The sequence below is a fragment of the Emys orbicularis genome, chromosome 2, assembly GCF_028017835.1.
Source record: "Emys orbicularis isolate rEmyOrb1 chromosome 2, rEmyOrb1.hap1, whole genome shotgun sequence".
NCBI classification, from domain to species: Eukaryota; Metazoa; Chordata; order Testudines; family Emydidae; genus Emys; species Emys orbicularis.
The window spans coordinates 143757002-143773177 of NC_088684.1; the positions used below are offsets into that span (position 1 = coordinate 143757002).

A 16176-nucleotide genomic window follows, 5' to 3' on the forward strand; every position below is an offset into this window, starting at 1 on the left:
TAGAGAGACTTCTACTGTCAGAAATCTTCTCCCCACGTAAGTACTTATAGACTGGTGATCACATCAAAACCCTGGACTCCCCTGAAACATTGGGCAAGTCTCTGAGGGTCTGATTTTTAAAAGGCGTTCAGGTGCCTAAAGATGAAGATAGGAAGCTAGTGGGATTTTCAAAAGCACCTAGGCACCTAACTCCCCTTGACCTCCGTGCTGATCAGTTGAGATAGTAACCTAAGGGAAACACCAAATAGCACAAGACTCACGATAAAATGACGAGAGTTGGCAACACCGGTGTTTCTGTGGAGCAAGCGTTTTTGGGCGGGGACAAGTGTAAAGCTGAAAAATCTGTTCTCCGTCAATCATTCAAAAATGTCTGAACGGGAATTTCCTGGAACTTTCCAGCAAATATTCGCCTTTGAGCTGAGACCCAGCCAGGGGCCCAAAGAATTTCAGAAATTTCTGAGCCCAAACAATACAGGGAATTCTCTTGTAATCATAGGGATCTCCCATGTGTCCCCCCCCGGGGCTGCCTATGGGGACTGCTCTCCCTGCCCCAGCTCACCCCCCCATGCTGGCTTGCATGAGGGCCTGAATAGTCCTCAGCTGTCCTATGTAGTGCCTGTGCTGGGGGGGTTCTCTCCCAGGCAGCTAATAAGCTTTTATGACTCCTGCAGGCCACTACAGCTGAGTATAGAAGAGTTAGGGGACGATATTCCATAAAGTCAAACACTTCACGTGATTCTGCTCCTCCCTGCCTTAGCCTCTCGGGGTTTATCTACACTGCAAAAAACCACCTGCGGCTGGCCCACATCAGCTGGCTCGGGGGACTCAGGCTACGGAGCTATACATTTTCAGTGTAAACGTTCAGGCTTGGGCTGGACCCGAGTGCAAACGTCTACACGGCAATTTTATAAACCGGCAGCCCAAGTCAGCTGATGTGGGCCAGGTGCGGATGTTTTATTGCAGTGTATACCTCAGGCATGCTAAGCCCAAGCTCTGACTCTGGTTTGAGCCCTCTTTCTGTTCACACACAGATCAGTCGGACTCAGATCAGCAGGCACTCGGGCCCCAGATCCTAGGACCCTACTAAGGGAGGTGGGTCAGAGCCCAATTCTGACTGTGACTCAGATCCAATCCCTGTCATTGTGCAGTGTGGATGCAGGTCAAGCCGCAGATCCAAGTCAGAAGGTCTGTGTTGTGCAGTGTGGACGCATTGGCACAGTTGTGAGCCTCAGGTCCAGCAACTGTAAACCCAGGTTTACGATGCAGTGTGGAAGCTCAAGCATGAGCTTAGAAAAACAGAGCCCAAAAGCCTGGCTCCCACAGACATTCCCTCGTAGGCCAGAGCTCCCACCCGCAGCTATCCAGGTGGATGCCATGTACCTGAATGATCACGTCTCTCCTGAACTTTGCTCTAGAGTCAGGAGAGTCTGAATTGATAGCCCGTGGCACTGCTGGAAGCCAGGGGTCTGTGTCTCACTGCTGTTCCCTCAGGCCCTAACCCAGACAGATCTTGCCCATTCCGAGTTTCAGTAAAACTCATCATTCTTTACTGAGACTCTGGCTGAAGACTCCTGAGCAGATGCACAGAATGAGAAGCAGGGACGGTAAGAACGGCATTAACCTGGAGTAGGGAAGCCCAAGCCGCAGGGGGCTTGAACTGTTCAGCCACCACATTACACAATGTACTACAAGGGAGAACGTTTCACTGGCACATACAGCGGGACCTTACTGTGCAGTGATTGGGACAATACCCTTGGACTCCAGAGACTGGGTTCCATCCCCTGCTCTGCCACAGACTTGCTGTGTGACACTGGGCATGTCACAAGTCTCTCTGGGCCTCAGGTCCCATCTGTAAGACAGGGACAACAGCATTGCCCAGCCTGACGGGGGGCGTGAGCACAAATACATTAAATATCGTGAGGTGCTCGGATGGTACAGTAATGGCAGCACAGAAGTGCCCATGAAAGACAGACGGACCCCAATTCCAGCATGTCTAGTGCTTAACACTGATGATCCCATACAAACCGTGAGCCACATTCTCAGTGGGTGCCCGATGGCTGGAATAAAACAAACACCTCGCCAGCTTTACATCTCCTACCCGCTTGCTAACTCCCCCTGGGAGAATCCTAGCTGAAGGGAATTCAGGCCTGCAGTTTGCTTGGATTGCTCACCTCCCTCAGGGCTCAGCAACAATAGCCTGGGCTTCTTAACACCTCTCACGAACTGAAACCCTTGAGAACTGAAGCAGCTTTTTATTCTCAGTATGTACAAGGGCCTCCCAGTCAATCCACACTTCAGTGGATTCAGGGCAAAAGCCCGCTACGGATGGGGACCGTTTGCTACCACCCATTACAGCATCTACAATGAAGCAGGGTGTCTAGGTCTCCATTGCAAACTCCACCAACTGCCCCCGGCGTGTCCCACTACATCTGGCCTAACGGCTCGGACACTGCGCTTGCTTTAGAACCATCTCAGACCTCCCACCCCTTCACAAGTGACTGTGAACAGACTGGCAGGGGACTAGCAGCCACTAATGAGCTCTGCCAACGGGAGCATTTGTCAGTGTCTTACAAGAATCTTCCTAGCCGGCGGTGTTGCCTTGGTTTCAGATCAGCCGGGCCTCTCCTTCCATCTCAACCTGCGGGTCGCACACTCCCGTGAAGTTTATCACTTTGCTGCTGTTGCCGACGGCAGAGTTGAGGTCGGGACTGTGTACGCCGGAGGAGGGAGAAGGGTGTTGAAAACCACCATCTATTACTGACACAGCTCTCCCACTCATGTAGATCTCCAAATATCTCAGAAGCTGCTTCGGTTTCTTTTTGGCAAATGCCTCCAGTTCTGGGAAGAGGGAGGGGGGAAAAAAATCTAGTATCAACATGAAAAGACATGACACCGGGATGGAGGAGGGGCAGTCTGAGTCCCACATGTTTTCTGGGGTAACATTATTCTGGTATATTTTTAAGCTTTACCCCTAGAGTTTGGTCCAGTGTCTCCTTAGGAATGTGCTTCACTCTCAGGACAGAGCACGTAACCACAATGGCTACGAAGGGCTGGAACTTGTAGCTACAAAACACCTTTGGAAAAATCATTTCCCCATTGTCCAAGCTTGGGGGTCTCACCCAGAAGCCAAATGTGTTACACCCAGCTGATCATAACCGATGGGAACGCCCCAGGGCTCCAGGGAAGAGCATAGACCACATGGGTGGGGATAGGGGAGAAACCCCAATCTATTTGTGGTGATCCGAGCTTCGCTTTTTGAAGATGCTTTTTCAGCCGTAATAAACACATCCATCTCTCTGCTCACTGGGCAGGTTTTACCCTCTTTTTATTTTTTGCGTGCAGAGATAAATAACCCTGCTGTGCCTCTAATTTGGTTTTTACAGAAAGAAAATAGCATTGATTGCTGTAGTTAAGGCCCAATGCTACAAGTAACACATATATAATTACATTAAAAATACATTAAAAGATTGTTATTAAGGTTGTAAAGTCAAGCACAGAAAAATTAAGAAATGGTTGAATTAAGGTTGCCCCACGACACCTTCATTCAGCCCCCTTGTGTTGTACACACATTATGATACAATCTTTAATTACATGATCACATACGATTTCTCCCACAGGACCCTGGCCTCACTCAGTGAATGGGTGGCTATTCAAGATTTCTCTTTATCCCATTCAGTGAATGCCGCAGGCCTAATTTGATGCACACCATTCCAACCCTGCAGGGAGCACACGATCGCTAATTTCCTTCTGGGTTTTCTTGGGTGCTCATCGCTGTAATATCTGAACACCTCACAAATATTCACCTCAGAAATGGTTGAACTATTCAAAAAAAATAAATAAATAAAATAAAATTCAGCCCAAGGCAGAAACCTGGTTTGGAAAATTTCAGCACAAATGGTTCAAGGTTGGCAAAGTCTTAACCAAATGAAAACAGGATCTTAGGATGGAAAGTGTTAAGCAACCTTAATCATAGGCCTCACTGACCACTTGGCTTACAACAAGGGTGAAACATTGAAATTTCACACCCACATGCACACCCACACAAACATACTTGGCAGAAAACCACACAAGCAAGGAAATGAGTTAACAACACACCTAAAATATATAACTTCTACTTCTCTCCCCACATACACCTTCCACTACAGCAGCCAGCTTACATCAAGCCCTTAACTCTCCCCCTGCAGCTAGTGGCCAACCTCCGTATTCTGCAATCATGTAACACACAGAGAGCCTTCCCTGTCTGAGCAGAGGTGCAGCATAAAGCAGGGTGCAGTGAAGTCTTAGCTTCCCTCCAAAAGAAACACTACGTTTTCCAAAACGTATTCTTAAAAAGCCCTATCCCTAAAGAGCAGCCACTGCAATTACAACACACGATCAGAGGTGATTAGGTGGGGCTACAGACAATCCCATGTGGCTATTAAAATCCCAATTACCTTGGGAATAGTATCTTTTAAAGCCCAATGACTCTGAACCGAGTGTTAATGGAGACTCCCTGGGTTTGAACATCATGTAAGCAATTACAATGTCAGGACACTGGTAGCTTAAGGCCCTCTCTCCTCTACCCCTAGCTTGGGTGCCGGCAGGCCAGTCTTTCACAAGTGGTGTATGGAACAAGCAGCTTTTGTCCTGCATACATTCAAGTTATTGTCCCTTGCTTAGAAAAGATGCAGGGAAACGCACCTTTTAGAACGAAGCCAGAGTCAGAAATTGTTTTCTGTTGGGTTTTCCAGATGACGTAGAGGCGCAGGGAGGTGGCCACATACAAATCATTCAGCACTGCAATGACCTGCTGTCTGCGGTTACACTCTCTGAAAGAGACAAGGATGGGAATGCTTATCTCTACCCTCTGCCTTCCCAGCAAATCCAGAGACCCAAAGAGGCAAGAGCTACAGAATCACCACCTCAGAGATCCACCTGACAGAGAGATTTACACCAGCCGGAGACACGTTCCTGCGTGGCCCTGCAAACATGGGGAGTTAATGAAGGAAACAAATTTCCTCTTGAATGTTATGTGGTACAGTAGTTATGATGGCTATTATTAAAATCAGCCTAACACTTTCTGTTATAACCCCCGTTAGAACTGTTTATACCTTCGACAAAAACGTTAACCTTTCCAGCAGAAGTTTCCCATGCTTGGACGCTGCCACTGATTGATTTTTTTTTTAAAAGCTTAATTTTCAGCATCACATTTTCAGCATCACAGGGACCGCCAGACTGGATCAGACCCAAAGGCCATCTAGCCCAGTTTCCTGACACGGACAATGGCAGCACCATGGATGCCTCGGCGAAAGAGGTAAGAACCCTGCAATAGTAGATGGGGGATGACGTGACCCCACATCAGGTCTCGCCCTGATCTCTAACAGAGATTGGCTTAAGCCCTGAAGCATGAGGTTTTTTCTCCCTTCCGATACTCTTTTTTCTGACATTAACTACAATAACTGAGCACTACAGCTGTACGTGGCCACAGCTCTCTGTTGGCCTCTCCGCAATTATGCCCAGGTTCCTTTCCTTTGCAGTGAATTTAGAACTCTGCAAGGTGTCTGAATCATAGCAATGTAGAGCTGGAAGGGACCTCGAGAGGTCACCCAGCCCATCCCCCAACACTAAGGCAAGAGGGAATACAGGTAGACCAGGGGTCGGCAACCTTTCAGAAGTGGTGTGCCGAGTCTTCATTTATTCACTGTAATTTAAGGTTTCTCATGCCAGTAATACATTTTAACGTTTTTAGAGGGTCTCTTTCTATAAGTCTATAATATATAACTAAGCTATTGTTGTATGCAAAGTAAATAAGGTTTATAAAATGTTTAAGAAGCTTCATTTAAAATTAAATTAAAATGCAGAGCCGCCCGGACCGGTGGCCAGGACCTGGGCAGTGCGAGTGCCACTGAAAATCAGCTCGCATGCCACCTTTGGCACACGTGCCATAGGTTGCCTACCCCTGATCTAGACCATCCCTGACAGGTGTTTGTCTAACCTGTTCTTAAAAATCTCCAATGACAGGGATTCTACAGCATCCCTTGATAACCTATTCCAACATTAACTACCCTCATAGTTAGAAAGTTTTTCCAAACATCTAACCTAACTCTCCCTTGTTGCAGATTAAGCCCATTACTTTTTGTCCCACCTTCAGTGGACATGGAGAACAATTCATCACAGAGCTCTTTATAACAGCCCTTCATATATTTGAAGTCTGTTCTCATGTCCCCATGCAGTTGTAGCTGGCATCATTTCACCTTGAATAGTCCCTTGAAATACGTGTTAACTACTACGCTAAACCACCTGTTCTACCTTGTATTTAGCTGTGACACTATGAGTATATTTCCCAGACCTGAAGAAGAGCTCAAGACTGTCTCTCTCACCAACAGAAGTTGGTCCGATAAAAGACATTACCTCACCTAGCTTGTCTTTCTCATGTCCCCACTCAGTCTTCTTTTCTCAAGACTAAACAGGCAGTTTTTTAAACCTTTCCTCACAAGTCAGGATTTCTAAACCTTTTACCATTTCTGTTGCCCTCTTCTGGACTCTCTCCAATTTGTCCACATCTTTCTTAAAGTGTGGCACCCAGAACTGGACCTAATACTCCAGCTGAGGTTTCACCAGAGCTGAGGAGACAATTACAGTTGATACACACCAGAAGGATATTAGCCTTTTTCACAACTTGATCACACTGTTGGCTCATACTCAATTTGTGATCCATTATAATCCCCAGATCCTTTTCTGCAGTACTCACCACCTAGCCAATTAGTCCCCATTTTATAGCTGTACATTTGATTTTTTTCCTTCGTAAGTGCAGTACTTTCCACTTGTCTTTATTGAATTTCATCTTGTTGCTTTCAGACCAATTCCCCAATTTATTAAGGTCATTCTGTACTCTACTCCTGTCCTCCAAAGTACATGTAACCCCTCCCAGCTTGATGGCATCTGCAAATTTTAAAAGAATTTCTCTGTTCCATTATCTAAGTCATTAATGAAAATGTTGAATAATATCAGACCCAGGATTGAACTATGCAGGACTCCAGTACACGCATCCTCCCAGTTTGATTGTGAACCCTTGATAACTACTCGGAGTACAGTTTTTCAACCAGTTTTGCCCCCACCATATAGTAATTTCATTTAGATCACATTTCCCTAGTTTGTTTATGAGAGTGTCATGTAGGACTGTGTCAAAAGCCTTACTAAAATCAAGATACATCACACATCTATTGCTTCCTCCCTATCCACTAGGCCTGTAACTCTGTCAAAGAAGGAAATAAGGTTGGTTTGGCATTATTTGTTCTTGACAACTCCACGCTGGCTATCCCTTATAACCCTATAATCCTCGAGGTGCATAACTGATTGTTTCATTATTTGTTCCAGAGAAGTTAGGCTGACTGGTCTGTAATTTCTCTTTGTTCCCCTTTTTAAAGATAGGTACTGTTTGCTCTTCTCCAGTCCTCTGGGACCTCACCCATTCTCCAAATGTTCTCCAAGATCATTGCTAATGGTTCTGAGATTGCTCCAGCTAGTTCCTTATATACCTCAGGGTGAATTTCAATGGGCCCAGCTGACTAGAACACATCTAATTTATCTAAATATTCTCTAATCCATTCTTTCCCTATTGTGTGGCTTGTGTTCCTTCCCCCATGTGGTTAGTATTAATTGTGTTAAGTATCTGGTCAACAATTAACCTTTTCAGTGAAAACTGAAGCAAAATAGGCATTGAACAGCTCAGCCTTCCTGGTGGTGTCCATTATTAGCTCTCCTTCCTTGCTAAGTAGAGGACCTACACTTTCCTTCATCTTTCTCTTGCTCCTAAAGTATTTATAAAACCTCTTCTTATCGACTCCTATGTCCCTTGCTAGGTGACTCATTCTGTGGCTTAGCCTTTCTGATTTTATCCCTACCTCCAGGGTCAAATATTTCTTTGCATTTGTTAACATTGCAAATCATCTGCCCTCATGCTGCCCACACACCCAACTCGGTTAAGTCCCACTGAAGTTCCCTGCAGTCCGCTCTGGACTTGACTAACCTAGACAACTAACTATCCAGAGCCTGGATATAACCCCTGTCCTGCAGTGCCCCAATTCTTTTCAGTATCAAGCCACATCAGATACCAGAACACACACTCATTTACGTATTAGAGTGCTAAATACATATACAGCCCTATGCTAGCAACCTGTCTGAGACAGAGACATAGCCAATCCTTCAGCACATACCCTTAGACATATAATCCCTTTACTAGATGCACAGCTAAGTAGAAAGTCCCTGCCTGCTTTACTGGGGTACAACTCCTTCCTCTCTACCTGTGCTCACATTTCAGGCCCACCTGCACTACAAAGCAGCACATCAAAACCAAGTGGTAATTGGGTCTCCTGGCATGGTGGTACATGTAGTGTAGATGAGCCTTTAGTAATGCAGCCTGGGGTCTACACACAGGGCTCTAGGGCCACACTGGGCTGTGAACTCACCGAGAAAGATGTTCTTCCCTCAGGGCCTGGATCACGATGCGAGTGATATTTATAGACATGACACAGAAAGGGAAATTCTGGAAAAGAAACAGAATGAAATCAGCGATTCCACCAGTTCTCCCGGATAAGGCCCCTCTTCCCTCCAGCACTTGGACAATGCCCATCCTTAGGTCTCTGTTCTAGTTAGAGATGGGTCCAGATCTAAACCCTGGATATTGTAAATTCTTTGGGGCAGGGGCAATCTTTTTGTTCGGTTTGTACGGCATCTACTACAGTGGGACCCTGATCCATGACTGGGGCTCCTTCACACTCTGGTGATATCAATAAATATGAATACAGACTCGGGTCAGAGTTTGCAGCTCAAACCTCTCTTTCCATTGGGCCAAACCCAATCAGCCCTGACCCTCAGTTTGGCTCCAGTTATTGAACCCACATTTTAATCTGAGGGTTTGGTTCCACCCATTCCCATTATGAAGATATAAAGTCTGGATCTGGATTAATAGATTCCTAGGCCAGAAGGGACCATTGTGGTCTTCTAGTCCAACCTCCTGTATAACGTAGGCCATTGAATTCCCCCCAAATAATTCCTAGAGCAGATCTTTTAGGAAAATATTCAATCCTGATTTAAAAATTGCACTGATGGAGAATCCACCATGGCCCTTGGTAAATTGCTCCAATGGTTAATTATCCTCCCTGTTAAAAATTAGCGCCTTATTTCCAGTCTGAATGTGACTAGCTTCAACTTCCAGCCATTGGATCAGGTTATAGCTTTGTCTGCTTGATTGAAGAGCCTATGACCAACCATAGCTGGGGTTTGGTTCTGGCATATGATTTGGGCCTGTCTTTGATTTAAACATCTTCTCCCTCACCAAAACAGAATAAGCAATGTTGGGTGTAAAACAAGTGAATAAAATTAACACGCACCATGGGGAACATTTTATAAGTGAGAATTGTTTGACTAATGAGACTAAAGTTTGGCTAAAGGGAGGCTGTGGAATTGGCAATGTCAGATTTATTCAAGGTGCAAAGTAGCCAACGTCTATCAGGGCTGTGGAAAGACAGCACCATAGATCAGAAACTGAATGAAGCAGAGAATCTGGGACGTGAAAGAGTTTTCCTAACAGCCAATCAAAAAGCAGGATTCCACACTTACCTTTCCCTGAAGTTTAATAATAATAAATAAATACCAATCCAGAGTCAGAGTTAAAGAGGGAAGGACATGCCTGTGATTCATGCTGGGACAGCTTGAAAACGTCTCGAGCGAGGGGTAATGTCCGAGAGTCCATTACAAAATACAGAATTTGCATTAACCCGAGCAATCCAGTCCCACGCAGGTCTGTCCCAGGATCCAGACCTTTAATATAAAAACATACAGCCAGGTAAGCCGTGCATGTTCCTGTCCTGAATCACTCAGTATATGCTCTCCCTGTCTTATTACGTGCCTGCTTTGGAGCACGATATACATTCTGACAAACCCTTTCCATTGCCAGTCCTTATGGTTGCTGAGAAAACCTCAAAAATATCAACCAGGTATTAAATGATGCAGTGATACCTGCCTGAATTTGCAGTCAGCCTGAGACAATGGCTCTAAGTGGTGTGAACTGCCCCATTCATCTCGTGGAATTGGCATTTTCCCCCAATCAGCCACTGAATTCTGCATTTCCACCATGGAATTCACCATTTTGCTGCAACTGGGCATCCAATATATTGTCTCCCTTGTCTGCCAGGACCTGCCTGCAGCTGCTCTTGCTCTCTAGTTTTCACATCCAGGAGAAGTTAACTGGATGCCAGGGCAGGCTCCCCACACTGCTCCATGGAGCCAGGCAGTAGAGGGGTCACAACCTCCCTCCCTTTCTTACTTTTTCCTCTCTCCTCTGTGGATCCACCATTTGCAGACCAACTTTCCCCTCCGGTGGGCTCAGGCACAAGCACACACCAGAATGCTTTTTAGCCACTTGATGCTTTAGAAGAGTTGCCACACCAGCTAGCAAAGGATTCTGGGACGTGCCTATGACCATTAAAAGGAGGGAGTAGCGAGCCATTTGGAGACCAAATGGGGAAAAAAAGGGGTTGGTGCTTTATTTGATTTGTGTTTTTATGATGACTAATGAGGTGATTGCATTTTGTTGTTTGGTAGGCAGGTTGCTACGGGTTTGTTTGTTTGTTTTTTAATGCTTATTTTTTAGATTATAGAATTCAGCTCTTCTCCATCCTATCAAGCCTGGAAGACTCTGGATAACTGGAGATCATTTTTACAAAAGAACCCACTGAATTCTTCAAGCAAAAGCTCATGAGTTTACAAATTCAGAGGACTGTTTTAGTAAACTGCAGAACGTTTGCATGCCTGAATAAAACGTTTGGAACCTTAACTCAGCATCCACGACAGCTAAAGTCAGATTAATGTGGGTACAATGAGAGTTGCATGTTACTTTATGGTGGTGAAATGTAGGTATCGACAAAGTGTCTGGAGCAAAAGCTGCAAACATTGGAGATGACGTGCTTGGGCCATAACCTAGGCATGGCAAGGATGGGTAGACTACGATATAATTACATCTGTAGAAGCCTGAAAAAGTGACTACAATCATCAAAAGGTCCCAACTCCAATGATTGGGCCATCTTGCTAGAATGACCCTGTCCCAGCTGCCTAAAATTGTTCTCTATGGAAGACTGCATGGAGAGAGAGTCGTGGACATCCAAGAAGATAGTTGTGCCCCAAAAGGCTCAAAACAGACACGGGCGAAGGCAGCTCATAACATCGGCCTACCCAACCCGGGCGCTGGAAAAAAGGAGACGATGATGGTCACGTAGCACTTCAAACATGACACAGAAGGGACTGGTGCTGGAGGTGAATTTCCAGCTTGGGTAGACATGTGCACGCTAGTGCTGATCGAGCTCGCACACTAAAAATAGCAGCATAACCACAACGGCGCATGCAACGAGACAGGCTAGCCACCCTGAGTACAATCCTGTCTGAGATCCTAGGTATGTACGTGAGCAGCTAGCCCGTCTCACTGCCCGCACTGCCACTAAACTGTCATTTGTAGCATGTTAGCACGATCAACGCTCGCATGCACACGTCTACCCCCACAGGAAATTCCACCTCGAGCTGCCGTGCTAATGACCCCTGTGTGTCACTGTGACTAGTGAAAGCTGCCAAGCCTCACAGACGGGGGGGAAAACACTGACTGTACTGTCTCTTAGATGTCGTCGACATTAAGGTAGGATCTGCTGCTGACAGTCAAGTCGAAGTAACTCCATCAACCAACAAACATGCGACATGGGAGGACAAGGTTTCAAGAAGTTTGAGGAAAACTTTCTCCTGGGAACTATGATTAGCATATGCAAATGGGAAGATATAACTATAGAAGAAGCAGAAGCATCGATCCCTGTTTCTCGTCATCTATGCTCTACCTCTCTCCTATCCACCGCTTTCCATCCTCCTTCCCAGCCACAGAAAAGGACCATCTGTCATGGTCTTCCCTGCCTGTCACCCACCCTCCTTACGCTACCACCATGCTAGAGATGCAATGTTGCTTAGTCCCATCCTGTCCCATTCTCCCCCCATTCGTTCACCCACTTTCAGGTAATGGAAAATAGAGAACAGAAGCAGTACTGCCTAGTGGATAGAGTACTGGACAAACTCAGGAGACGTGGGTTCTAGTCTCAATTCTGAAAGTGGCCTGCAAGGTGACCATGGGCAAGTCACTGCACCGCTCTCTGCCTCAGTTTCCCCATCTGTAAAATGAGGCTAAAGATGACCGTCTTTGTAAAGTGCCTGGAGATCTCTAGATGAAAAACGCTATACGAGAGCATGCTATTATTATTGTTATGTAACCGAGGACACACAGCCTGCAAGGAGTTTAAGTATAAAAACAAAAGCATTTTTTATTGCAGGAGCACAAGACACAAGCTCATTTAGGGCACGCTGTATCTGCTACAACCTGTGCCAAACAGCAGCATCTACACAGTACAAGGCAGCAAAGGAATTCGTGGCATCTTCTCCTTAAAACGAAAACCCCATGGCAGTTTCCCTGGTGTCACTTTATAGCACAAACTAGCAAGCAAATGTGTTTACAGTATTGAATAGGCATCTATGGCTCTGAAGGAACAACAGAATAAGTTGTCTCCATTCTCTCCTTAAACACACTTCAACCCCCATCCCCAAAAGCAAAGCACAGGGACCAGAGGATGGATACCTCCCAAAGAATCTGAAAATTCAAAAAACAAAAAAACAAAACAAAACAACAACAACCACCACCAACATCCAAGAGCGTTTTAGGCTCGTAGCATGAAAAGGACTCCATGTGTGCCAGTAAAGCAGACAAGACTAAAGAAAATTAACTGGCCACTCAAACCAATATCAGGGAGTTAATCTCTGAATACAAGACAGTCAGAATTAATTTGCTCTCAGCACGTACAACCAATGGAATTGCTACATGCAAATTAGCTATAGAGGAAATGTGAGGATTGGTGGGTTAGTTCTGATGTCACTTAACAGTTGCCCAAGTCATTTCCCTTAGGACACATCTACATCACAAACTTTGGCCAACGCAAGTTATGCTGGCATAAAGCTGCCGCAGTTAGTATACTGCTTGTGTCAGCGATGTGCGCACTCACCAGGAGTGCTTGTGTCGATGCACCATGGGTAGATATCTCAGTTTGCAAATCACCACCTTCCAGTGCACTGTCTTTTGGAAAATTTTGGTAATTTATGGTGGGGCGGAAACAAGTCACAAGGGGTGGCCAGGAGCAAAGGGTCAGCTTCCCAGCATGCAACATTCTTCATCCCAGAATGTCATCCATATCCCATCATTTTCATGCCTTTTTTAAAAATCCCATGAACCCACGTGGCTCTCCTCACTGTCTGCCATCTCTGACAGAAGCATGGAGCCTGCACAGCTCTGCGTTATTGTCGTGAGAGTTGCACGCACAGGGTACACGATCCTCTGGTATTTGCAGAGACGCAAGAACTGAATCAGCAGGGAACATGATGCTTTCATGGACGACAGATAGCTGTGGGACATAACGAAAGCCAGTTCAAGGTGGTTACTTTCGTTCACAGAGAGGCTGTAGATGGTGGAGTACCATTTCTGGGCTCAAAAAACGGGCACGGATTGGTGGGATTGCATCATAATGCAGGTTTTTTGATAGAATGAATAAAGACTGCAGAACTTTTGGCTGCGAAAGGCCATACTCCTGGATCTGTGTGCCACGCTCACCCCAGCCCTCCAGCACAGCGACACCAGACTGAGAGCTGCACCAACAGCGGAGAAGCAAGTGGCAATAACACCGTGGAAACTTGCAATGCCGGATTTCCACAGGTCAGCGGGAAAATCATTCTGCAGTTGGAAAATCCACAGAGGGGCTGTTGTCATGCAACCGTGCAGGGCCATTAACTGTCTCCTGCTACACAGGACTGTGACTCTCAGCAACGTGCAGGACGTAGTGGATGGATTTGTGGCAACTGAGTTCCTGAACTGCCGTGCAGCAAAAGCTGGCAGCATATCCCTATTTTGGCATCAGCCCACCCTGCCACAGGGTATATGAACAGAAACGGCTATTTTTCTATGGTTATGCAAGCGCTGGTTGATCACTGGAAACACTTCACTGACATCCATGTTGGCTGGTCAGGGAAGGTGCATGACGCGTGCATCTTTAAGAACATAGAACTATTCAGAAAGCTGGAAGCAGGGACTTTCTTTCATGACCAGCGGATTACCATGGGCGATGTTGAAATGCCCAGTGATCCTGGAGGACCCAGCCTACCCCTTGCTCGTGAAGCCATACACTGGCCACCTTGGCAGCACTAAGGATAAGATTCAACTGCCAGCTCAGCCGGTGCAGAATGACAGCTGAATGCAAGTTGAAAGGACACTGGCATTGTTTACACACCTGACTGGATCTCGGTGAGAAAAATATCCCAGTGGTGATAGGTGCCTGCTGTGTCCTGCACACTATCTGTGAGGCAAAGGAAGAAAAGATGCTGCCAGGGTGGAAGGTGGATGTGGAGCAGCTGTCTGTTGAATTTGAACAGCCAGACACAAGGGCTATTAGAAGTGCTCAATGTGGAGCTATACAGCTGAAGAAGGCCTTGAAAAAACCCTTTGCCAGTAAGCCACAATAATGCATTGTGATGGACTGTACTCTACCTGGCCCTGCAGTTTTGGGGCCTGTTAGGTGTACATCCATGACTAGAACACTGTTGAGGCACCTATTAATTTTGCGGTGCTTGCTGTACATTTACAATTATTACACTGTGTTTGTCACTGATCCTATGAGTTGTGTCACACCGTACAAAGTAAATGGGTGCTTTCAGTACTGCTAGGCATTCTGCAGCGCATGTTGGGAATTAATAAAGATGAATTATTATCCCAAAAATATAATTTTATTGAGTAACAAAACCAGTGCAAAAAAAATCTGTGCAATTTAAAAGCACGTACATTAAAACCCTAATAAATTAACAGAACAGAGCTTAACAAGGAGAAAGAACATTCCTGTCCATTTGGGCTACACATACAGCAACTGTGGCTCTCACAGGCCAGTGTATGTGAAGCTGTGGTTGTCCTTACTGTCCGTTGGTGTAAAGTGGTAAGGGTAGGGATGGGACCCCTGAGGCCCAGTGGAATGTTTGGGGGGGGGGGGGAGGGGACGTAGGGACGTGCTAAAATGGAATTCTCCAAGGGCTGCATAGGGAGGTGAGCCCATTATTGTTGAACCTGTAGGTCCTCAAGAGTCTGCAACATTATATCCTGGTGCATCTCCCTCTCCTTTGCCTGCTGGGACTCCTGGACCTCTCTCCTGTCTGTTCTTTCCCTCTCCTTACAGTCTGCAATATTCACCCTCCAGGCCCTCTGCTCACAGTCCGATGCAGCACTGGCTTGCAAGATCTCACTGAACATATCATCCTGAGTCCTCTTCTTTCTTCTCATCTGCTTCAGGCGTCCTGCAGGTGTGGAGGGGGAACCCATCAAGGCCACGGCAGTGGCTATAGATAAAGCACACAGAGGTACTGTTGTTAGCATAGTCACAACGGAAAGCAAAAGTTCAGGTTCAGAACTCCTTTCCCTGGCTCCCCTAAAGTTTTAAACCCGACCTGCTTATTGACACTTCTGCTTCGGAGTGCTTGTGCTCAGCACCATTCACAGCACCAGCTGTGGTTACTATGGCCCGCAAGGGGCGAGGGAACTGCTCAGTGGCATGAAACTAGGACTACAGGGCACTGGTGCTGAATACTGGCAGCACTTTCTACAGGTGGTGGTGATTGTAGCTGACGTCTCACTCCTGAGGATAACGAAGGCACAGAAAACACAGCTGCTGCTGGTGTCCCAGAGCCGCCTGAGCCCATACGCCACTAGCTTGTTTACTGCCATGGTGCCTGCTGAAGTTATCACCGATCGGCATGGGAAAGCGTCCAATGGCAGAGGAAAAAAGGCTGTCGTCCTAGAAACCTTTGGGAGAGGATTGCAGATACCTCCATGGAAATTTCATCAAGATCTCTCAGGAAGATTCAACAGCCATCCCTGTGTACATGAAACAAACTGCTATGCATGGCACCCACTGCCTAACTCCACAGGGGACTGAAGAGCCAATAACGACCTCTCTTGGTTGTTCTGCTACCTCTTCTGGTATGAATAAATGAACAAAAAGTTGATAGCGATGTCCTGCTAAGTTGGGAGCACTATCAGTACATCATTGTAACGTGAAATACATTTACACACTTACCCGAGGT

The 16176-nt window shown here is 46.2% G+C and overlaps 1 protein-coding gene across 1 annotated transcript in view; it reads right to left on the reverse strand.

Moving 5' to 3' along the window:
• Positions 1-2605: 2605 nt before the first annotated feature.
• ELMOD3 (ELMO domain containing 3) overlaps positions 2606-16176 on the reverse strand; it is a 28732-nt gene continuing 15161 nt past the window's right edge. Inside the window, exons 8-11 of the mRNA XM_065399236.1 lie at positions 9671-9801; positions 8448-8524; positions 4681-4808; positions 2606-2838 (exon numbers count right to left, since the gene is read on the reverse strand). Of these exons, the coding sequence (XP_065255308.1) occupies positions 2606-2838; positions 4681-4808; positions 8448-8524; positions 9671-9801 (569 nt within the window). The remainder of the gene's footprint in view (positions 2839-4680; positions 4809-8447; positions 8525-9670; positions 9802-16176) is intronic.